We start from the raw sequence: 23,755 nt of genomic DNA, 5'->3' as shown, positions 1-23,755 counted from the left end.
AGGCTTTTTACGGCATCTTTCTTCAATGGCTTCAGTAGGAAATTAGTTTTTAGTACAAATGTGAATTGCACATGTGCAAGTTATAAATCTGGATCTTTGCCAGTAGGTAAAGCTGCTAACTCTGCTATTTGGTAGTTACTATAAAGTTTTCAGTAATACTCTTCAGTTCTCTTCCTGTCCTTTCAGCTACAGAAAAAACACTTGGAAAGAAAAGAGCCTTTTTATGGATAGAGGGGATAAATGAATAGCACTTGCGGGACAAAGATGAGTGGGAATGAAAATACGAGCTTTTTCAGCAAATGTCTATAGTCTGCAAATGATAGAATTTTCATATTCAAGCTTTGTAAAAAACAGCACTCAGGGGCAGAAATGAAAGGTTTGTGTGTGAGGGGATTAAACTGAAAAAGCAATACAACTATCTGAATCAGAAAAGACCCCAGTGTCCACAGAGCGCTGCAGAGCAGCAAAGTTTAATGTCAGCAGGATTGTGAAGGTCAGTGAGCAGATGAGGGTCGATGGAAACTCCTCTCCGGACTGTGAAAAGACTATACACATCTGGTTGAATAGTCCCAGAGGACCTCTGAGTTTCAGGGGGTCGTGAAGCCTGTAGCTCACTTGCTGTGTAGTGTTATTTTAATAGCATCACGTTGTCTACAGCAACCATAGAAAAATAAAGAAGCTCCCATTCAACTTTCAGAGCATGGATGTTTTATCCCAAATGAGACTTAAGGAATTAATAATGTTGAAAGCTAAAGCTTGCTTGCTTATATTTGTTTTTTAATTTTTGTATATGTTTACTTACTTTGCCAAACAGAGGTATGCCTCAGTGAAAGTGGGGATTGAGTGTCATATTATCCTGAAATAGAAGAAATACACTTGTCAAAATAAATATCAAATCTGCATTTTTGAAGCAAAATTTCATGACAGATGTTATGTACTTCCCGTGTACTAATTCTAAACATAACTGGTGACCACATTGCCTGCCTGCCCGTATTATGTAGAGTTTTCATATAAGGCATTAAGAAAGCATCTTTATAGGGAATAATATAAGTATAGTTACATAACTGATGTCTATAAAACAAAAACAGAATAACCTAGTTCTCATTTTCTAACCTGTAAATCTCTGATTTTTGGATCACAAAATAAATGTATACCTGTCTGGGCCTCACCTCTTTTGGGACACTTCCCACCCACGGCTGGAGGGCAGCAGGGAAAATTCAGAGAGAAAGTGTCACATTTTTCTGGCAGGTTTATTCTTTTTCCCTTGGAAAAATTAGGGCAGGGAGGAAGGTTAGATATATAATTTCTAATCTGTACTGACAGTGACTTGCCTTATAAACTTCATTTGATTTACATAGGCATAAACAAAATCAGAATCAAGTTCCCAGTGTTTAGACCTGAATATGAAATATGCATGTCCTTTTCCAGGAGAAACACTCCTAGATCAGCTCCTCCCTGCTTGAAAAAGAAGGTGATATTCTAAAGATGCATCTGAAGCCTTTTGATTCTTCATTGACAAAGGCTGTTCTCTATACTTTTAAAGCATTTTTCTTCACTGCAATCTGTACGTTATGGCACAGACAGTTCCAAGATACTCTGAAAATGCCAGGGGTCAAAAATACCACCTCTTATGTTAGTAACAGCTCCCATACATTGAGCCCTGCCTACATAAGACAAGCCTACAAGAATCATATTCAGTATAGGTTCTTTAGCAAGCATTTTTTAACGAAGTTAGGCTTAATAATGTACTTACAGGCTAGATAGTGAAACCCTTACTGAAACGGATTAGCATGTTAATCCATGATGAATTCATTTTGAAACCAACAAAATATTTTAAAATCAGAGACATATAGTTTAAATGAATCCTGACCAGGCGGTGGGAAATAGGAAATCCCTGACATAAGCCCTGACATAAAAGAACAGCTTAGTTCATGAAGTACATAAATGAGCAAAAAGGATGTAAAACAGCCAAGACTTCTAGCAGTAAATGAAAAGGTCTGGGGAGGCAGGGAAGGTGAAAAGAGAAATATGTGGATTAGGTATGTGAGTTTATTCGTACTTAAGGACTTCTTTTATTTTAATATGAGCCAAATATCAATGAAAGCTTAAAAAAATGTATTTCAGAGAGTTTTCAGATGAAAGGCTTAGAAGAAAACCAGTGGTGTATGGGAAGAGGAGCCTGCATCCTTTGGGAGAGAGGGCGGATCACAGGCAGACCTGCGGCACGAGGTTTGTTTTCTGGTGGAAGAGTTGTTGCTTTAGGGGAAGTGAGAGTGTTCGAGACACTAGACCTTGCTAAAGCAGGAACATATGAGTGATGCTGGCGCCAGGCCACGGAGTGCCTGGATAGGAGTTCAGCACAGAGCTGGCTGGGGATTTTCTGATGAAACTCTTTTGTCAGAACAGGAACCTTTTGTGGAGACATATCCCCATTTAAACTCCCTCCCCAGGGACAAGATTTCCAGTGCTAACGTGAAAAGTGAGGTCAGAGGGAGGGCATGACGCGCCTCTGACCAACACCCCAATGGCCAACACACTCACCTGGGCCACAGGAGTCCCCCTCCGAGTGCCTGTTCTGGGACGAGGGGTATTATACATCCGCGCTGCCTTTCTCCAGGCCTCGTGAAGAGGGAGAAGCACCAGGTTAACCCAGCTATACATTTCTCAGCCCGGAGCTGGGACTGGCATGGGACACAGCAGGATTTGCCTCCTCCTGAAAGTATAGACATGGCTGGGACATCTAGGTTTGTTCTAAAGGTCAGGTCACTGCCTCTTCTGAGCTGGGTTGCTCACCAACTCATGTGTTGGGCTGTATCTTTTATATAAATAGTTTACATTTTTATTGGCCGGAGTGCAGAGGAACATAGTCATCATGAAAGAAGGGTTTACATTGTCAATGGCTACAAACACCTATTATTTCAAAGTGAAAGTAAAAGCCCTAACAGGCAAGAAATCAATTCCCAGTATGACACTAACAGGAGCCCAGTTCACTCATATAGCCCATAGGAAACCGAGAGGCTCCAGATCCTGCTCTGAGGCACAAATTTGTTCATCCTTGTAACAGTTCAGGGAACGGTAGGAGAGACGAAAAGAAAGGAGAGAAGTCAGTAGCGGAATTTGGCACCACACTGGACAGCTTTCTGGGTGGATTCTAGCTCTCTCTGAGGTGGAACTGGGGTGGTGCTGGGGTCAGTGCACTGCTGAGCTGCAACAAATCAGTGCCTCTGAGAGACTGGGCTTGCTGCTTTCGGCTGCACACCACGCTAAGGCAGCTATCCAGCTTTGGGTTGGGTCAGGGCAAAGCCATCGCATGGCAAAAACTATGCAGACGTGTCCACAGTGTTAAATACTAAGGCCAGATCCTCATTTCTTTTTATTTTTTCCCACTTTTTGCATCACTCTAACAGAGAAAAGAAGTCCTAAAAGGGAAAGAAACATGTTCTTTCTTTAGAGCACTATAAGAGCAGAAAGGGTCTGCTGTGAAACAGAGGTGCTGTCCCACTGGAGAGGCTTTTGAGTGGGAGCCTTCTCATATGACTTCAGTTTCCTGGGCTGACTTTTTGGTCAGTGGAAAGAAACAGGCAGTTTAAGGGCGCAGTTCACCTGGCCCGTTTTCACGTCTATTTTAGGATAAGCTAAATCCCTCCCTAGCAGTCCCCATTCCTCTGCAGAAGCTGTGAAAGCACCCTAGACAGCTGACTCAGCCAGCCATATACATGGCTGAAAATACTCTCATTCCTTTTCAAGTGGTCAACTGCAAGATCAGCCTTGGACTCAGTCATAGTCTTCTATGCTTTCGTGTGAGGCACAGAAGTTTGCAAAAAGTTTATCCGCTTATAGTGTTGTCGATCACAAGTCAGCTACCCAAAATAGTGTAAAAGCGTGTAAGGCTCGTGATAAAATACAATACTGCTGTCTTCTTTCTTCTACTTTTTATTCAGCCTTTGGAGTTTTCAGGTATATTTTTGTCATGCTTTCCACTCTTACCCTTCATCTCAAGGCCTAGATGAAAGGATATTTTAAGATGAGGGCAAGGAATCTTGTAATTGTTTGACTCTGGGGGCTGAGTATAAACTCAGCAGCCATGTCAGTGCCACATTTATTCCAACGCAAAATGATTCTCCGTAAATAAGATCTGTGAGAACACTGTAGTATTTTGCTAAGAGTCAGACATGGAAGTATAATTCAGTTTTACAGTTGAAGTATTACTAATTATTATGGTATTGCAGTAAGATCTATTTGCTAAGGTTGAACCCAAGACATGAGGTATAGTAGACTGACTGCAATCTCAGTCAGACCCAGTGTTGCAAATACCTCCAAGGACAAAAACAGATGTTCTCATTTCCCACTGGTTTGAAGGTGTTTGTCCTACTGTTTGGACTGCAAATATGTCTTCTTTAGGCAGCATTCCCTATTTAGATGAGCACCAAAAAGATCAGTGTCAGGGCTGACGGCACACAGCATTTGTTTCACCTGGCATCATGGGTGAGCAACTTACTGTGAAAGCATGAAAAAGCTCCTATACTTTGTGTTACTGTTTAGACAGGAGTTGAATCAGGAGATGCAGAAACTTGTATCGAGTAGAGACCCCAGGGCAACAGGTGAGGTTGCAAGAGGTGAAGTATCCCTTCGGCTGAAGGACGAATGCTGTGACAGCCTGAGATCTGTCTCTGCACAGCTTATATAGGCCATCCCTACTGATTCAGCAGATCCAGAGATCTACTGATCTCTTTGAGGTTGCAAGCTCCACGCTGAATATAGTTCTTACCCGCCTTCTCTGTTGTCCGTTTATCACCGCACTGAGCAGAAATTCCAATGACAAACAAACTTTTATTATCCACTATCCACACCCCACTGTTCAAAGACCTCGCTGCTACCCAGGACAAACCAGTTTTTCAAGTCCAGACCTGAATGTATGACTGGCTATATACAGTGAATCATCTGATATAGGGCTTTGGTCACAGCCTGACCATGGAGAGGCACCTCACAAGGGGAAATGGAGGTTGTAAAAAAAGAAGAAAAAGACTCAAAATGAGGAAAGGCTCGGAGAAGAAGGAAGATAAAAGCATTATAAAACCAACTATAGGTGCTTGGGAAGCATCAAAGGTGAGGTGCTTTACTCCAGGTTCCTTACAGCTGTACTGGCATTTTTTTCTGCCAAAATATGCCTCTCCCTCTCCGGTTTCTTGTGTGACACAGCGGGTGAAGTCAGCATGTCGTCATAGCTTCCCTGTTACGGTGGGGTGCTGTATGTGCTGCGTCGGAGGCTCCCACCCTGTGCTGCACCCACACTTTGGTACGCACTTTGGATACCATTAAATATAGATATGAAACATGTAGGAACTGTAGTAAATACAGATGCTGAGTTTCTATTCAGCAGCCATATTTAGCACATTGGAAACCCCCTAGGAAATGTATTTAACATTGACCTTATTTTCTATTTGCCATCTTAGAAAGGGAGCATCTATCAGGTCCTAGGAAAGTCTATTTTTGCTTTTTCCAAAGAGGTCAGTAAACATATAAAATGCAGGTAGATTCTTCAAGTTTTAGGAAGAACTGGGATCTTACCTGAACTTGCTTGTGGTTCATGTTAAAAAAAAAAAAAAGTAAAAATAATCCCAGAAGTTCTGGCAAATTTCTTCAACATCCAGAGCCATAAGTATAAAATTGTAATGAAAATGGGTTTCAGATCTAAATCATATCTATCTTCAGCTGTTTAAATTTCCTAGACTGAACGAGAAACTCAGCTGGGCTGGTCTTACACCTCCCGAGGATGGAGGCTGGGGAAGGGTCCAGAGATGCCGCAGAGCTCTCTGTCCCCGGACTGGCCTGGGGTCCTCCGACAGCCCGGGACTGCATACCGCTCTGGGAGTCATTCTGGGGCATTGCTGGCGCAGACCTCTACCTGCCCAAAATCCAAGAGTGCTGTGAAGGAAAAGCAGGGAGGCAAAGAGGGAGTGGGCCTCTTGCACGTGAAAGGTCCTTGCACACCAGCTTTTTTCGAAGGGCCAGTGTGTGAATGCTCATGCTTGCTTCCTATATTATTACTGCCCTAGCACAGCTTCCCTCAGACATCTCTGACTGAAGGCCTGGGCTAAGCATCTCACAGACAACAGTGCTACAGCTCAAACCTTCTTTAATGAGTATCTACTGTGTGTGAAGATTTGTAGCTGTGTAGTTTTTGGTACAAAATGCTGTTTCCGAACTCCACTTATAATAAACTTAGTTTACTGCAATTGCATGGTCTGATTGCAGACTTATCTTTTCAAATCCTGTGTCATCTGTGATTCTCTTATTACCCTTCATGGCCCTTTCATACAATTTTATATGGCCCTTTAAACTTTTGTCATGATTCATCTGTGGCTATGGCATCCCTCCATAAAGACACCCACATTTCTCAACTTACTTATTTGTTGAGTGCTTTAGATCTAAACCATACCACACAGTTGTTTCTCCCAATCCTTACAAAATCTGTATTTCATGAGAGCAATTATTTTTAGGAACATTCTCAGATTCAGGGTGGATATTGCGAAATAAACTAGTCAGACAGCTGATCTCCCAGAGTTAGAAAAAAGAGCATTACTCCAGAAAGGAGCCCAGAAAGGCAAAGACAGGTATAGAGCCCCTCATAAAAATGGGAACGGTTGTGTCTGTTTAAATATAATTAGGGAAAATGAAGATCACAACATTAAAAGCTGGTTTAGAGAGCAGCTAGAAGATGTTGTTTTCAATGTAGAGTAGATTTTTTTTTTGTGGATCCTACAAAAGCCAGGCTCTAAGTTACATCTTTTTGTCACCATCTACAGGTGTGTTATATACTAACACTTCCCACTTTTTTTTTTCAAATACAGACAGCAGAATTGAAGAATGCGAACTGACAGTGAAGACTGAAAAATGGGCTTGGGCCAAGGGGACTTCATAAATCAGTTGAGTCCAGCATGTCCTTAATGTCTCACATTTAAATCCTTTGTGCTCACCTGCAAAATAAAGCTTCTTTTTTTACGACGAACTCAGGGGAACCTGTGTCTGACCCTCATCCCTCCAAGGACTGCTATACGGGGCTTCTCCAGAAAACGGGCTGATGGCAAAAACAGAGCAATGATACCTTTATTTTCCCCTCAGGATTCATAGCTTAAGGCGCACAAAAGAAAACAAACAAGACATAAAACAAAACTAATGGAACAGGTTTATTGCCTTGCCTTCTGGGACAAACCCAGCTCCTGTTGCTGAGAGGTATCCTGCATCTGACGCCAGAACCGTGATTGCTGTGCTGGGGTTCACAACACTTGTGGAAACCTGCACAGCAGGATGTTTTGTGTACCACAGTGCTCAGGTTCCCGGGGTCCTGACTGGGTGAGGAAGAGGAAAAGGATCTGAAGTAGACACCGAGAGGGAGAAAATGGCGGCAGATTCCTTATCCCTCCTCTGCTGGGATAACGCAGACCCATCCCTTTATGCCGGTTTAACGTCTGGAGTGGGAGGGTGAACACGACCGAATGAATGTTGGCAGTGATCAGTGGGCAATGAAAGAGCAAACCCTGTAACTTAAAAGCATTAAGAAATGCAATAATTTCCACCTCTTAACGGCAGGTCTGTAAAATGTTTTTATGCTCACTTCCCTTTCTCTTGAAACTATGACTTTTGCTGCAGTATCTATTTACTTTTGAGGTGTAGAATAAGACTAGCAGGACTGTAGAAAAGTACAAAACACAGAGACGCAATAAGAGTCTGGAGACTCAGTGGTAACACCTGGTAGTGCTTCCCCAATGCTCTGGTTAATATTTACCTGTGGTATAGGAACTATTTAAATAACTGTCAATGCCTTGGTCACAATTTTTGCTTTCAGTAGCAGAGCACAGTGTATTTGACGTGGTTTGAGAGGTTTTCTGAAGACGCAGGAACAACTTTTATATTGAGGTCAAACTCTTAGGAAAGCTTCTTCTGCAGTGCTTGTTTTTGTCTCAGCTTGCTGAAAATGGCGGGTGTAAGCAGCTGCATGAAGTACTCCATGTTCATCTTCAACTTCTTATTTTGGGTAAGTTGGTGTTTAAATTGTTATTAGTGATGCATGAAATGTGTTCAACATTATCTGAATGCTGTAGTTGAAGGAATTGTAAAGAAAATAGACCATAAGTGGAACCAGAGTACGATTCTAAATCAGGGAGGGGAGAATATGTTTAACTTTTGCCCTTCCCTTTGTCTTTTTCCTTCAAAATAGCTTTCCCTCCCCATTCAAAAGTAGACCAGCCATGAGTCTGACTCCCTGCCCATATCGTGCCCCTCATGTCAAGGGACATCACTCATTTCAGTCAGAAGATAGCAGGCTCTCCACTTACAGTCCATTGTTCTCTTGCTTTTATTGTCTGCTGCTTGCATCCAAACGGCATAATCCTGAAACTGTAGTTGCAACAGAAGATACGGAAAATTCACTTGTATTTTTAGCCTCCTAATTGATAAATGGTTTTCATATCCTTCTTTGCGGTTCTTTGCTTTATGTTCAGTGTCATAATTAGTTTCTGATGGTGGACAGTAAACGTTTGTAAAATGGTATGGGCTGGCAGTACTGCCAATAGCTGTATCAAGGCAGATACAGCACAGGGCAGCAGGCAGGTTTCTGGGTGTCGTTTGAACCGTATTTCTCTATTTATCACATCTCAGCTGGTTTGCAAGAATTTCAGGTCCTGGAAGCTCTGGAAAGGTTTGAGTTAAAGAAATTTCTCTCATGGTTCAACCTCACTGTCAGCTTTCCTGACAGAGATTTGTCAGGTTCACCAGAGGTTCACTGAAACCAGAAGCGGAACTACCAGCCACATTATGGGCTTTGCCTCAAGGGTTTTTTTTTTCAAGTGAAAAGGTGATACCATTCAAAAGGCACCACAAACAGTAGCCTTGGAAAATTTGTGGCTAGCCAAAATGAGAAGAATTAGTAAAATTCTTTGATCACTTGTGAACCTCACAAGAAATTCCTTACAGGCCAGTGATGGTTTTGGACTGCCTCCCCCCTCTTCTTCCTGCACCTCCATCAAGGCAGATTGAAGATATTTTTTCTGCAATGGTCCTTAAAAGAGTCCATAAGTTTCTGAGTTGAAATTCCTACCCCTCAGGAAGTTTTTCCTGTTCACATTCATCTGTATTTACTGTAAGCTAAAACATAGGCAAATGTCTCGGACTAGTGTTAGAAAAGCTCCAAACTACTTCTGGAACGAACATGTGAATAATGCCCACACCTAAGCCTCCAGCGACAGCATGGGTTTCCTAGGAAAAAACACAGGATGCAATCCTGGGGGAGTCTTGAAAGCTCAGGAAACGAGCAGGTGTGGAACAAACTTCCCAAACCTATCTTTATGCCAAAGGTAGGAAAATCCGTACTCTATTCTGGGGAAGGATATGCTGAGAGCATTTGCTGTGCATGTGACTGCCTGGATGGGACAGAGGAGGACAGGAATGCAGCTATAGTTACTTATTTTAAAGGAAGGGGTTTAGTACTACCAAGATAGGGAAGAACAGACATGGTGCAAACAGGAATATGGGCTGACGGAGTACAATAAAGCTGAATTCTTTGATTCACATTCCTGTCTCTGATTCCTGGAAATCATTAAATTGCTGTAGTAAAGTACAGGGAACAGTGATATCTTTATAGCCACTGGTCCCACAGCTGCTCTCTCTGGTGCACAAGGCAGTTGGCACGTGGAAAATTAAACTGGTAGTGAGAAATGAAGGTGACTTTAACCTTAACTAGATAAGAGCCACGGCTGTATATTTAACTGGCAGCTTTTCACTTTAAGCTTTTTGCAATCTCTCTGGGAGTGTCCCCTCTTAAGGGACTTGGGAATGGGCTTTCCAGCCTTCTGATGCCTTTTTCTAAGCAGCTCTTACAGCATAGCACTAAGTGTGTAAGCCCTGGAATAGTCTAAGGAAGCTCTGCAAAATGGCTCTGGCTTCGCTACGTGATGTGTGCCCCCTGGGAATCTACAGCCCCGTGCTGGGCTCCAGCGCGTCCATGGAGTTTTGCATCTTCCCAGTTTGGTGAAAGAAAGCTGAGCATGGGCTTTTGAAGACCTGTGCTTTGGAGCTGGGTGCCTATATGGAGCTTTTAATAGTCCTTAAGTTAATCCTTAAGTCAGTTTTGTGCATTAAACCTGACACATAGGTCAGATTTTTCCTCTTTCCCTTCTTCAGAATTTGCAGGATATCCAGTCTCACCTGCTGCCCTCATTCTGTCAGCTTCTGCTACTCCACATCATGCAAGATTGCAGAATTACCATTTTTTTTCACTAAATATTGGTGTCTGATCCTAGTTTGAGGCAACTAATTAGTGACAGAGCAATCTTTGATCAGTTGTTGACACCAGACTTGCAGTCCCATCTACAACCAAAGTGGCCCTTTCCCTGTACCTTACATCTCGATCCCTGAATGCAGCAACACAAACTTTGCAGGTGTGGGGAGCCATAGATCGCATTTTCTGTAGGACCTTCCTAGCACTGTTAATTTCAGGTGTCTCAAGGAAGTATTCCAGTCAAATGTTTTCCTGAACAGGAGCAACCTTATAGAAAGCTCCTCCTGATACCCTTAAACTGGATGCTTAAAAAGTGTGTGCCAGTGGAGGGAATTCCCCATAGGTTTGGTATTCCCATGTCTGAGAAGTGCAGAGTCTTGATGTGCTGCTGGTCCAGAGTCATGGCGGGCTCATCTGAGGTGATATTAATGTAACTAGGCTGTATTTCTTCATGACACTGAGACTGAAGGGCTCGAGAAGAGAAGGACCGATTAAATGTGAGGGACAACAGTCCTGTTCCTGGTCAGTTTATGAGACGGTGACAAGGTCACTGATTCTTGGTCAAGGGTTGAGGCAAAACTACGACAGCCGTCTAGTTTTGGGAAAATGGGTGAGGACCTTTTCAAAGAAGCTCTTTTTATTCCATTGGAAAATACTGGCTCATTAAAAATGAAATTTCCTGAAATGAAAGTTTCTTTAGTCGAATCTTTATTTTAAGAAAATTTAATAATTAGGATGGAGTATTCCAGCAAACTTGAAATGTTTGACTTGGACTCTTTGGGAACAGACCATTTTGATGTGTTATTTCAAAACTTTTCTTTGTGTGTTCTTGTACACTTTGTATGGTATGAAAATAAACAGAAACAAAACATTAAGATTTTACTGAAATGGAGCATTTTTTCATCAGCCTAAACCAACTCTATTTTTATAACTAAAATATATACACCTTACTGAAAATTCTGATTTATAAATGATGTTTCTTTTTTGAATGGAGGAAATAAATATTGTAACATTGCCATCTGATTGGTAAGTTCCTGTACATTCGGCTATATTTACTTCTATTACTGTGCTGTATTTTTATGGGAGGTCCTATGTAACAAATAAGGCAGTGGGTCAAATTCTGTTTGGATTTGTAGCAATAGCTGCTTCAGTGGAAATTTTCACATTAGCGAGCCCATGTTGTCTGGTGCATAGCCACATGGCTCACATAGTACTGCTGAACAAGACCCAAATATAGAGTCATATGATACCATCAGTTTCTAGGCAGATTCAGTGGGATTCAGAAGGTTTCAGTGGGGAGTTCTAGTTAAATTTGATAACATGATATAGCTGTCATCAATTGTACAACTTTCCTTTTCATGTTTAAAATGTACTTATAGGAGCTTAACTTAGAGCAGGAAAATGTGTGGTACTCATGTCTGAGAACTGGCTCTGTTCCATATTAAATAATCTGCTAAAGTCGTTATGGTCTTTGATGCTGAATATTATATGAAACCTTTTGCGGGGAAAGTATTTCTTAAGAAAAATTATCTAAAACATATAAAAATAGCTCTTTTAATTTTAAAAGGTTAGGAATAGTCCCAGTCTTCATGGGAAGCTCATAACAACATTTCAGGGCCATTTATGACTTGAGTATTAATAACATACAGGAACATAATTCTAAATCTGACTAGTCTCTGGTCCTCACTGATATCTCTTTCCTACCAGTCATCTCGGTAGGCACAGTCCTTACACCTGATTAGCCTCTTAATTACCTGTCTCCAACACTTAATAAAGAGAAATTCCGAGTAAGAATCGTCACGGACAAGGTTAGGAATACAGTGATTGGCGCATAGTGGAATGGTCAACAAAACAGGAGCACAACTGGTGATTAGGGAATGTATCTGGACCTGAGATTCATCTGCCCTGACTTCAACATCTTAAAGCAAGTCATCCCAGTCTAACTTTCACATGTACATGACCGAATATGGTTGTTTTCTGTAAAAATGTAACGGAAATAATAACTATAGCATTTTATAGGATATTGTTGCAATAGAAACAGCAGAAAGACTTTATTTAGAACTTTTCCTGATAGTTTTACCATAGAGAATATGCCTCTAGATGTGTGTCCTGAATAATTCTAGAAACAACATTTATACAAACATCCCTTATCAAATCTCATGTGTTTCCATTATACATGAAACAATGTTCTTTACAGCCATTTGTATACCTATAATAGCAATTTATATTCCTCTCTCATCGGACAGAATTTCTGTGTGCTTCCCAACCACATGTATAAATCATCAAGGAAATGCGGAGTCCTCTGAGGTAGAAACATCAGGGATTTGGTGCATAACTGAAGATTTAACTACCCTTATGAAGTTTCCTGGATATGAATCAATATTCTACGCTCAGCAATTCATGTTTCTTTCACTTTGCCAAACAAATGATTTCAGAATTTTGGCCAGCATCTGGTGCAATTTGGATGCTGAACGTTAATCTAAAATTGCTGATCTTTCTAAATATTCTTTATTTTCTCCTGCAGGTGTGTGGTTCCATTATTTTGGGAGTCTCTATATGGATACGTGTTAGCAAAGATGCTCAACAGGTAAATGTGTGTGGTCATACTAGAACCACGTAAAATGTGGAAGCTGCTGCATACACTTTCATTTCCCATCTTCATTTCCACAAATTTGTTATGTTTTTGTGGAGGTGGTTTGTGTGGGTAAAGATTAAACAAGATGGTGCACGTAGTCAGATAAAGTGATTGACGTAAGCACAGACATGTGACTACAGGAAGTGTCTTCTAGTGCTATTAATGTAGGTTCTTGCAGATGCACACTGATTTCTGTTGGAAAACATGTGTCTCTCTCCTCTAATGAAAACTAATGATGCTTTTGCTATTGATTTCAGCGTTAGAGAGAATAATGAGGAGCCATGTGGTTCCTAGACTTTTCAATGTTTTTCCCTATTAGAATAGTATAGTCGTATATATTCCTAGGGTTACTTCCATATTGTTTATAGGGAACGTTTTTACCTTTCTCACTATCCTCAATAACACAATTCTTATTTCCCAAGTAACTGCAACCTTGAAAGGGAGCAAGGATTTTTCCCTTCTATTTTCAGTGGCTCCTTAAAAACACCTTATCCTTTCTCCCTCATATTTATATAGGAAGAGTTTTAGACACCCAAAAATCTTTACTTAAAATGTCCTAACAGCCCTCCTGGAGGGCAGAAGAAAGTCCCTGAGTTCTCCTGGATTTTATCTGGGTTATTAAATTACTTCAGACTTTATGACTTTCCTTTTCTGCAAAGGTAGGGAAAATACAATTGTGAGGAGCCCTTGATCTTGCAGACATGCAGCAAAGGCTGGTCCTGTTGGTGCAAAGGCCCTTTGGCCCTGTGGGCCCTGCCAACCTTTTGCCAAGCGTGCTCCCAGTGGCACTGGCCTCTGACTCGCAGCATATTTTCCACCACCCTTGAGTGAAGCTGATTTCACAGCTCGTAGATGCTTCTCTGAAAGGCATTGTGCAATCTTCTATGTTGGTGCTTTGTTGTACGAACAGGAAGAACAATCTGACTCTAAGGTTTAAGCAGTATATTTCTTCCTGAGAATTTGGGCCATAGAAATGTAAATTAATTTGAAAATTTAATTTGCATATTTCTATTTCCAAAAAGGCTTTCTGGCCACAGAAGTGAAAAAATGGCCAGGTGTGACATGGAAGCATTTTTTTCACCTTTCAGACTGAGCCTTTAGTATAGATTAAGTTGCAAATCTTCAGGTCATTCCTCTGCTGCTCTACCGCAGTCCATCAGTTAAGAACAATAATTTTTAAGTCAGTATTTTCCCATCTGGAAATAAAAAGATGGTGAAGATAAGAAGATAGCTTCATATATTTCCTCCTATTTGGCTGATGACACTGTTGCCCTTAGCCAGTCCCAGATGTCTCGTGTCTGGCAGAGGACGGATGCAACAGAACTCTGTTCATGAAGACCTTGTGCCATGGGGTAAATTAGGTCATGGTGGAGAGCTCCGCCGTTCTCTGCTGTGGAAGAGGAGGAATGACAACTTTCACTCCTCAGTCAACATTTTTCAAGAAGCTAAAATTGCCTTACTTGCTAGTTGACCATCTCTAGTTGACCATAATGGCTCAGATGGTACAATGGAGCTTGGAAAACCACAACCACTATTATCCTTTCTTATTTTTTGAGAGATTTCCTGTTCAAAAGCATACTTAAGTGTGTCCCAAACTGGTTTCCTGAAGAGACACTTAGTACTCCCCAAAACCTGTGAATTAAGAGTAGGGACCAAAATTGAAAGCATTTTCTCACATTTTTGCCTCTAGGCAGGCAAAGTTCCCATTCAAAACCAATGTATGTTTTGCCTGAGTAATAATTGAACAGACCATAAGGATTTGGCTGTAGATGAATAGAGCTTTCTAAGAATAAATAACAGGAGGTTCAGTCCAACTTGGAAGGGGAAAGAACAACACATTCTTCAAATTATACTTGTCTATATACCTTTGCAATTTCCATCAGAAGATAAATGTGACAACTTCCAGACATTTTTCCTAATCTTGGCACCAGCCACACTGGAAAATATTCTTTGAACATTTTTCTCTATTTTGGCCTTTGGCCTTAGTCAGTCCTGCGGGAACTGAATAATTTGATATTTAATAATATTGAGGAATATGAATTGTTTAGTTGAGTGTCCCACACATCAAAATACAGTCCTCAACTCTGAGGGTAATATTAGAGATCATGCCTAAAAAAAAAAAGAAAAAGAAAGCTGCTTTGGAAAATGCATCCAACTATTTCTCTAGTATATCCAGCATCGCTCTGAGAAGTGTTCTCTCAGGAACAACCACAGAGTGTGTTCCTGGCCTTCTAATGACAAACAGAGGTTTTGTTTCTTTAACATTTAGTTAACATAGGAGAGATTTCGAGATAATCAATTTTGCTACTTCCAGTAAAAAGCAAAGATTCATCGACTGAAAACTAACTGAAAGCCACTTTAAAGGCAAGAGATCTTTATTTACTCTGTAAAGTTGACTTTCATCCTGTGTAGACACAAAGACAGTGAAAAGCTAGGTTCCACCGAGCTCCCCAACAAAACTTTCAAGAAGGGGGCATCAGAGGTTTGTTTATTTAGGGATCAGAATTTCTCCATGGTTGCTAATCAGTATATTTATCAGTTATGAAGTAATTGTCTTGTTTTAGGGGAGGAGCTTCTTGTAGCTGAAAGATTTTTTCCCCTCTCTTTTCAGGAGTTGGACATAGACAGCAGCCTGTTTGCAGGCGTTGATCTGCTGATAGCCGTGGGCTCCATCATTATGGTCCTTGGGTTTCTGGGGTGCTGTGGTGCCGTAAAGGAGAGCCGGTGCATGCTGCTGTTGGTAGGGAAGAAAAACATTTGGCTACATTTAACAGGTCACAGCTACATTTGATGGATAAGGTCCTTGCAAGTAGTATCAAATGAAGATGGGGGCCTTTTTGTTTAATGAAATGCTTGATTATGGTCATGTGTTTTCATTGCTTACCTTTTGCTTGAGCCCCTTCTGAATTCTAGTGCAGAAAAAACGATGGGTGGTCTCATCAAGAAGACAGCGACCAGAGAGCCCCGAGCATGTCACTAGTTTTTTTCCACCCACCAGTCCTCCCCCACTACCTATCCCATTTAATTTCGTAAATTCCCAGTTACTCCCTTTGCTGATCCTCCTAGAACATCCTCCCTGTCCTCCTGCCCCACACCTCTCACCTGCACACTGCCCATCATGTCACTACTCTGGTGTGCACCTTGTTTTGATCACCAGCTGAGCACGCTCTGTCTCGAGCACCCCGTTTTCTCATCGCCAAAGAAGGAATAACTGGAGCAGCTCTGACTGGAACTTCAGTTCGTTCTACCTACATGGTTATTCAAGCACATGAAAGCTTAACATTCACTTAGAAGAAATTATATCATCTTGGTCAAAAGTACTCTAGTTTTCTCCCCCTTTTTTTTTCTTCCTAGTTTTTTATTGGACTGCTTCTGATCCTGATCCTTCAGATCACAGGAGGTATTTTAGGAGCAGTGTATAGATCTCAGGTACAGTATTATTCTGCATTTTCATTGATGTCTTCCTAGAGTTTTGTTTCTACCCCGAAAACTAATAAAATGTTTGGAATTGCAGATTGAAACATCCCTTAACAAGACTCTCGGGGAGAGTGTGAATTCATTGCAAAGCTCTACAGAAGAATCTAAAAAGTTTCAAGAGAAATTCCAGAAGTTTGAGAGAATGGTAATTAAAATGTAACAAAGGGCAGGGGTTGTTGCTATCTGTTCCATCTCTAGCATTTGTCTGTGCCTCATTTTATGGCTACTCTGCCATAGATTTGAATTTCATTCCCTGGGGATGGGGAAGAGTCTGACTTAAATGCAAGTTAAAATACTATGCAAGGGGCTTCTGCTCTCTTGATATGACATGGGCTTTCTGTGATGATTTCTTTGTGCAATAGTGTTTATAAGAGCAGTGGAGCAAGGACACACAACATGCAAGTGAGACTGACAGCTAGCTAAGCTCTTTCATGAGAAGGCTGCCTGCTCCTTTGTTACAGCTTTCCCTTCCGAAGGGACATTGCTCTGTCACTGTATCCCAGCTAAGAACTATCCAGTACTCTTAAGGCAAGACTATCCCAGGGATAAGGAAAACTTCAGGAGTGTATTTCATTTGGAATATCCTATTGCTATGAAGTCATTAAATGCCATACTTTACTATGTAAGAAGGGGGAAGAAAATATGATAAAAGGGAGGTTTGCTCTCACTGTGCTTATACCTATCCTGCTTCCCCCACTGCAGGACCCCAGAAGGTGGAGACTTAGTGCCAGCTTGCTCCTGGGTATCACACAGAGAATCTTGTACCCTTGAATCTCACTGATATCATTGATGTAGACCCCTGCCCCTCCCACTAGTACCTGTGTCTATACATTGACAGAGTGCCTGTTTTTTTTTTTAGTCCCTAATGGGTGATGACTTTGATGGGTGGGCTTAAAGAGTTCCTGTATTTTTAAAGGTTGCTGGTGTGAAAGAAAAGGAAGGAAGAAACAATATTTGGGTGGCTTATATTACTTCCACTTCTCCTTCCCCATTCCACCTTCAGCCCTGTCCTCTGCTTCTGAGCCAGCTTATTTCTTCTGATATAATAAGCAGCTCCCTGGAGAGATGATTGAAGGGTGAGCAAAATGAAAAATCCCATAATTACTGTATTAATTTTTAAATAGACCAGGATTGGTTTATTATGTCCCACGGCCTTTGCTTTTATACAAAATTATGTGAACATTTCCAGCTGCTTTTTAAAGGAGGGAGGACCTCAAACCCAAGTCTGTACCCCTGAGCTTTAGTGGCTTGAATAAAGTGGAACATGAAGTGAAACTGCACCTGGTTTAGGTTTCACAAACCCCAAATGGAGCCCTGGCCGCCTCAGTCCATTTCTAATTTAAAGGGCTAACCATCATTCAAGGTGGTTATTTTTCTAGATTTCAGAGTTTTATGTGCCTGAATTTAACATTTTCAGCCTGGCTTCTCAAGACGTGAAATGTGGATGTTACTGGAGCTGTTACTTTACTTCTGCAAGTATAACCTGCAGAAAGAAGATTTCATTCTCAAAAAATACTATACCCAGTGTTGTTCCATGTTCCAGTTCCATTCTGGCACTGACAATTCCTAGCTTTATAGTATGATAATGTTTTTTGAAAATCTGGGCTTTTTTTGTTTTGTTTTGTTTTTTCTTTTTTTAAACTTGTGCACTTACATTCTTATAACTGGTATGGAAATATAAAAGGTGTTTGAGACATACCAATTTGGGACAATTCCACATGGGAAAAAATGAAAGGAAATGTCTCCTTCGTTGTTCCTCTCAGCTCCCTTGCCTACTCTCCTCGAACTGCAAATCACCACTTTTTTCCTCATCTCCCCATTTCCTCCTTTCTTGCAGAACCAGTGCTGTGGTTTGCTGAATGGACCTGCAGACTGGGGAAAAAATTTTAATAGTCCTTTTGGTAGCAAAATCTGTGAGTGTGAACCCAAGAACCCATCATGCACCACCTTTCAAGGCAGATACGTTTATAAAACGGTAAGAAAAACATAATGTTCCACTCTTCTTTCCAAAAAGAGGTTTTAACCCAAGGTTGTCTTTGGTGACTGGCACAGTCAGCAGTTCTGTATCTTTCCAAAAAGGCAAAGTTTTGCCTTCTTTTCATTAGCCAGAATAGCCCCTGTGCCATCTGTTATGAAATTACTGGGCATACATGAAATGCGCTGCTGCTTCCTCTTCCTGGGATGCCTCTATTTTAGCTGTGCAGTATCCTTAGGACCTCAGCAGTCTGCATGGTTACTATGGGTGAAAACTATTATGGCTTTGGGGTCAGAGTACGCCTCTGGGTCAGAGCAGCACGTCAGCTACCCTTTGGCTCTCATTCCTCCCTCAGAAGGTTATGTTCCCACCCAGGCTCATTCTGGTGGCAGACGTTGACTCAGAGGCTTTCAAAGGGCTAAGGGATATTGAAAAACGAACACATTAAATGCAAGACCTTTGGGGTTTTGCAGTCCTTTAATAAAAAACCCCACACTTGTTTTGCAGGATCTGCTGGAAAGAAACCTTACATGCTGTAGGCTTCATGGCAGCGTATTTAAAGTGCAATTTCCTACAACTACAGCCCTTTGAAAAGCTTGGGGCAGTTAATATAGTAATAAGGCAAAAATGTCTGGTGACAGGCAACAAGAAAGCATACTCAAAAATTGGTAGGTGGGTAGCAGAGATCTCAATTAATTAATTTCAAGATTTATCTGTCTCCTTATATGGAAATTTGGACTCCATACATACAAAGAAAAACATGAAAAAAAGTGGAAAACTAGCACAGAATAGCTGCATTTCTAGAATGCTGGTGGTACAAAGTTTGCCAATCTGCACCAAGCACAAAGCAGATTTTATCAAATGTCCAAATCTGGCTGTATACTTTTCTAAATGCATAGCTCCTTAGCCGGGTCCTGCCTGAACAGTAATTTCCTCCCTGTGTAGTCCCACAGAAGCAAATACTGTTTTAAAGCAAGGGAACAGTCTGGTTAAGTAGAGGATGCCAGAACCCAATCTGGAAATAAGATGTATACAAAGAGGCTGTTTTGGCCACCTTTTAACGTCTTTTTGGCCTCAGGCAAACTCTCAAAGGACACATGAGAAGCCATCAGTGAAATTACTGCAGGTGCAAGATATCACTTACATGAACACACAGATTTCATGGTGGTGTTAGGTGCTAGTAAAGACATTCAGCTCTTGTGATCCAGGAAAAAAGATTTGAAATTCAGTGCAGTTCTGAGTCAGCTTAAATGAGAGGTTTTTTAGAAGGACTAGAAGGAGAAGACCCATGTGTTTACTGTGAGGGAGGAAATACAGTGAAAGAATATAACTATATTTGGGGGGAAGGCAGTTGTAGTGTTGGAACAGTACCATAGTTTTGATGGATTTGGCTTTCCCTACAGTTTGCAAAAGGAGTATCGTCAATGCCTGCAGAAGATGTAGTCATTATAAGAACAGATGTATGCATTTATTAAAAAGGAGAGTAGATCTGCATAGAACTTCAGATATGATCACTCTCTTCCTCCCAGACCCAGCCCAAGATCACCAAACATTTGTCAAAATTAATATTTAAGCTAAGTTTTATATCCGAATATTGATAGTTGAACCCAACTCTAATAATAGGCTTTGAAGTTTCAAATCTAAAGATCAGATTAGTGGGAAACTGAAGTTCTCTTTCAGATGTGGTTATTGCTGCATTGGCTCTTTCCTAGCAGCGAATGATTATCAAATGAAAGTAAGAATAAATGCTTCTTTCCTTGTCACCTGAAAATCTTGCAAACATTAGACATTACAGCTGCATGTTATCATTTGAAATTGTACCATTTTATGGTCAGCTACTAAATTCATTTCCATGTTTGGGAAAGCAAAGATTAGATATCTTTCTTAGAGCACAAGGTACATATAGCTGTGTTCTTTGTTAGCAACAAGCCAGAGTAAATTCAAATAACCTTTCTTTAGCACAGAGAGAGAGAGAGAGAGAGAGTGAGAGGAGTTATTTTAGAGGATGCATTCCTAATAATCTTAGGATAATATTGCTTACTTAAATTAATCTTTTTGTCCTATTTTTCAGCCTTGTGGAGAAGTGATTATCGAATACCTGGAAGACCATCTGCTCATAATTATGGGGATCGCCTTTGGACTAGCCGTTATTGAGGTACCAGTATACACCATTAAAATATTTAGTAGCTGACAAGCAATATGTTCTACTTAGAAATACACTGGGAATGGGATTAAAACACCTGGCTTGCTCAATTAATAGACAAGGGAAAACCACCTCTCACCTTAGCTGTAATCTTACTGTTGTTTCATATAAACAGTACATGGCTGCCGAGCTGAGAACTTGAGGTGGGATCAGACCACCCTGCTGCCTGTATAAGTGTATCACATGGCACTTTTTCTGCAAAGATTTGACAGTCCTGGAGCCAGGCTGTGCCTTGACAGCGAGCCCTGTGGACAGAGGGGTGTGTGGATACCAGCCCCAGGAAGACATGAGGCAGAATGGCTGGTCTTTTCCTCCTCTTTCTCTCCTTTACTTGAGGAAAAAGTCATCTCATAAGAAAACTTAGCCACTAAAATGCATATTCTTATCACAGATAATGATACAAAATCATTATTCCGAGGGCATAATTTAGCCATCAGGATGGTGCGTGAGTGTGCCTGAGTGCACACCTGTGCTGCTCCATATATTCCTGTGTGTAAAAAAAGCAGAGTATGTGAACTCTTTATTTTCATTGCTTCATCATATACTGAAGAATAACATGCAAAATTTTCTCCGAAGAGAGGAGGGAAAACAGTGAGGTTATCCAGTCAGCTACTTCATGAATGATAGGCTTTGATTAGGAGAAAATGACAAAGAAACAGGGGATTTCGTCATGTTGCTTTCTTCGGTCATTTTCTTTCTTTTCACTATTCCTCTGTGGTTTCCCTCCTCCCCCGCCCCCTGCCGATGGATGTTTGAGGGAAAAGCAGAAACGACGAAGATTGCTGTGCAGAGTTCAGTCTGTTATTCCGAGTGAAAACTTTTTAACATCATTGGCAGAGGATTGCTCCTCGTGGTAGAAGAGTGGGCACGAGCCCCGACTCAAAAATACATTTCCAGGAAAATAATAGTAAGCGGGGAAGAGTTACGCAGCTGCAGCACTGGGAGAGGACAGGCCACTAACTTCTTGCTCGGCACAGGCTTCATGTTATTTAAGGTGCTATATGTGGGGGGTCAAGTCTCTCGCCTGTATGTAGACTTTGGGGGGAAAACAGGTGAAATAATATACCAATATGAAAAGGCCTTTAAAAATATAATAGAAGTGTAAAATTGCATTTGTATCCCGAAGGTAAGTTATAAGTCACTTTGCTCTAGTTACTGCTGTTACATGATTTGTAGCATTTAGTTCATTGGCCATCATTCTTCCCTGTTCTCCAGTTGGCATTTTCTGTGGTGGCTGCCTCTCCCAATCATAAAAGGATTAGAAAACAACATGAACAAACAATATAAGCCTCAGCTGGTACAAATTGTCAGCTGGCAATTTACACTTGATAAACATTTAGCCTTTCCAAAGATATTAACATATTATGACTTCTCAAGTAATTGCAAATCAAAGGCCACATGCTTAACCATCTCTCTGCTCTGGAAAAGCCCAGATAAAAAGAAGTGGACAAGGAAAACGCTCTTCCCTAGTGTTCCCCCCTCTGCCTGCTCCATTGTGCCACTTGTGGGCTGTTAATGGTTTTAGCTCACCCTATTAGTGGAAAAGATACTGAGAAGAAGGGCCCAGTTTCACTTGGGCGCAAGTGAAAATGCGGGCATGGTATATCTGGGAAGCCCTGTCAGCTTATTCCAGCTGTGAGTTCATCCCCTCATCTTAGCTGTACCCCTGTGTTCTGTACACTCTCCACTGTCTCTTCCTTAAATAAACGAAGCATCCTGGTGTTCATGGCTTCAAAAATGTCATTTGGATACTTTCCACTTTTGTGAAACACCTTCACAGACTGGTTAATTTTAAATCCAGAAGGAAGCTTTCTGATCTTCTCATCTCGCCAGCTGTCTGTCACAGGCTGTGGAATTTCACCCAGTAATTCCCACTACAGAAGGTGAATTTTATATTTCAAGCAACAGCTTCTTTAGTGGACTCAGTGTTTCTATCCCAAATCTATTACTAACGAATATAAAATATTTGTTGCATGATCATTTGCCACTCAAAACAGTGGGGTACATGTATAGATGTATGCCTGTATACATATACATATGTATGCCTTTACACATATATTTATATAAAAGAGAGTGACAGTGGAAAGGAAGAGAGATTTCAAAGGGAAACAACCCTTAGAATATGCAATGGAATCAGAAAGTTCCTCCAACTTTCTTAGAAAATAAAAGATTGAATTTTTGTCTGAATTTCTTGAACTTCTCAGTATTTGCTGCGCCATTGTAGCTAGCAACTGCATTTTAAACCCCCAGAGTTACAGGTTTCCCCATCCACAGAGGCAATCCATCTTTTAAACAAATTGAAGTTTTCCATCATGTCTGCAGTCTTACCTGTTGTACATACTGATTTCACTCTGTATTCTAGAGTCACATCCTTTAAGAATTACATTGGAAAAGACCTTCTGCATAGCAGATTTAGCCTGCACGTAAATCCAAGATATTTGCAAACAAAATGTTCCCACTGTGTATCAGTTGTATCCTGGGATTTTCAGGACTGCCAAGTAATACCAGAAACATCTTTGTTTTCCAGATTCTTGGTTTGGGGTTTTCTATGAGCCTCTACTGCCAGATCCAGAGAAAATGAAACTGTGGAAGTGTCAGAAAGATGTCACCAGCCAAATCAAAACCTTTGTAGATAGAGGGATATTTGGCTTGGCACATTCAGACAAATATATGCATGTCCCAGGCAGCTGTTCTGATGAAAACGGCAGCCCTTGTGCCCATGGATGCTTCGCAATTTGCAAAATGACCTTATACTTCATAAGATTTAACGATGTGAATGTGAATTTTTATTTGCAATAAACGTCTTTGTTTATGTTTCTGAGGACTTTATTTTGTCTGAAGATAACATTTAAGTCATGTTGAGATTCCGAATTCACCACGCGGTGTGTCCACATGGGTGTTACGCCACCCGTAGCAGAATCACCGTAAACAGCTGCAAAGGATCTTGCGGTGGCTGACTGGTCCGGGGAATCACATGCCCCCAGGCAGCTTTGTTTGTGGCGCAGGGTGTTTTCATTACGAGTGCCGCAGGTCAGTTTGACACTCGGTATGGTTTTGTTACTTGTGAAAAGCACAGGGACTAACTTTCATCCAAATAGGAAAGCTGCATTTCCCTTCAGGGACATTTGAATCAATATCCTGACAGCTGAGATGGTCACTCCCAGGCCCAAATGATGCTTAGATTGCATA

At 41.1% G+C, this 23,755-nt stretch overlaps 1 protein-coding gene across 1 annotated transcript; it reads left to right on the top strand.

Moving 5' to 3' along the window:
- Window positions 1-7,795: 7,795 nt before the first annotated feature.
- TSPAN8 (tetraspanin 8) lies at window positions 7,796-23,384 on the top strand. The gene is made up of 8 exons (XM_075154818.1): window positions 7,796-8,035; window positions 12,801-12,863; window positions 15,523-15,651; window positions 16,266-16,340; window positions 16,426-16,533; window positions 18,226-18,363; window positions 20,435-20,518; window positions 23,094-23,384. Exons 1-8 carry the CDS (start codon window positions 7,976-7,978, stop codon window positions 23,145-23,147), a joined length of 711 nt encoding a protein of 236 aa, XP_075010919.1. The 5' UTR covers window positions 7,796-7,975; the 3' UTR covers window positions 23,148-23,384.
- Window positions 23,385-23,755: the final 371 nt, after the last annotated feature.

Source organism: Calonectris borealis, chromosome 1 (genome assembly GCF_964195595.1).
Source record: "Calonectris borealis chromosome 1, bCalBor7.hap1.2, whole genome shotgun sequence".
NCBI classification, from domain to species: domain Eukaryota; kingdom Metazoa; phylum Chordata; class Aves; order Procellariiformes; family Procellariidae; genus Calonectris; species Calonectris borealis.
The sequence above is the reverse complement of the archived record's forward strand: the minus strand, read 5'-3'. Positions and strand labels throughout refer to the sequence as shown.

Coding starts and splice junctions, on each gene's coding strand:
- TSPAN8 (XM_075154818.1), top strand. CDS start 7,976: ATGGCGGGTGTAAGCAGCTGCATGAAGTACTCCATGTTCATCTTCAAC. Junction 8,036..12,800: donor TCTTCAACTTCTTATTTTGG/GTAAGTTGGTGT, acceptor TTTCTCCTGCAG/GTGTGTGGTTCCATTATTTT. Junction 16,341..16,425: donor GAGCAGTGTATAGATCTCAG/GTACAGTATTAT, acceptor TTGGAATTGCAG/ATTGAAACATCCCTTAACAA.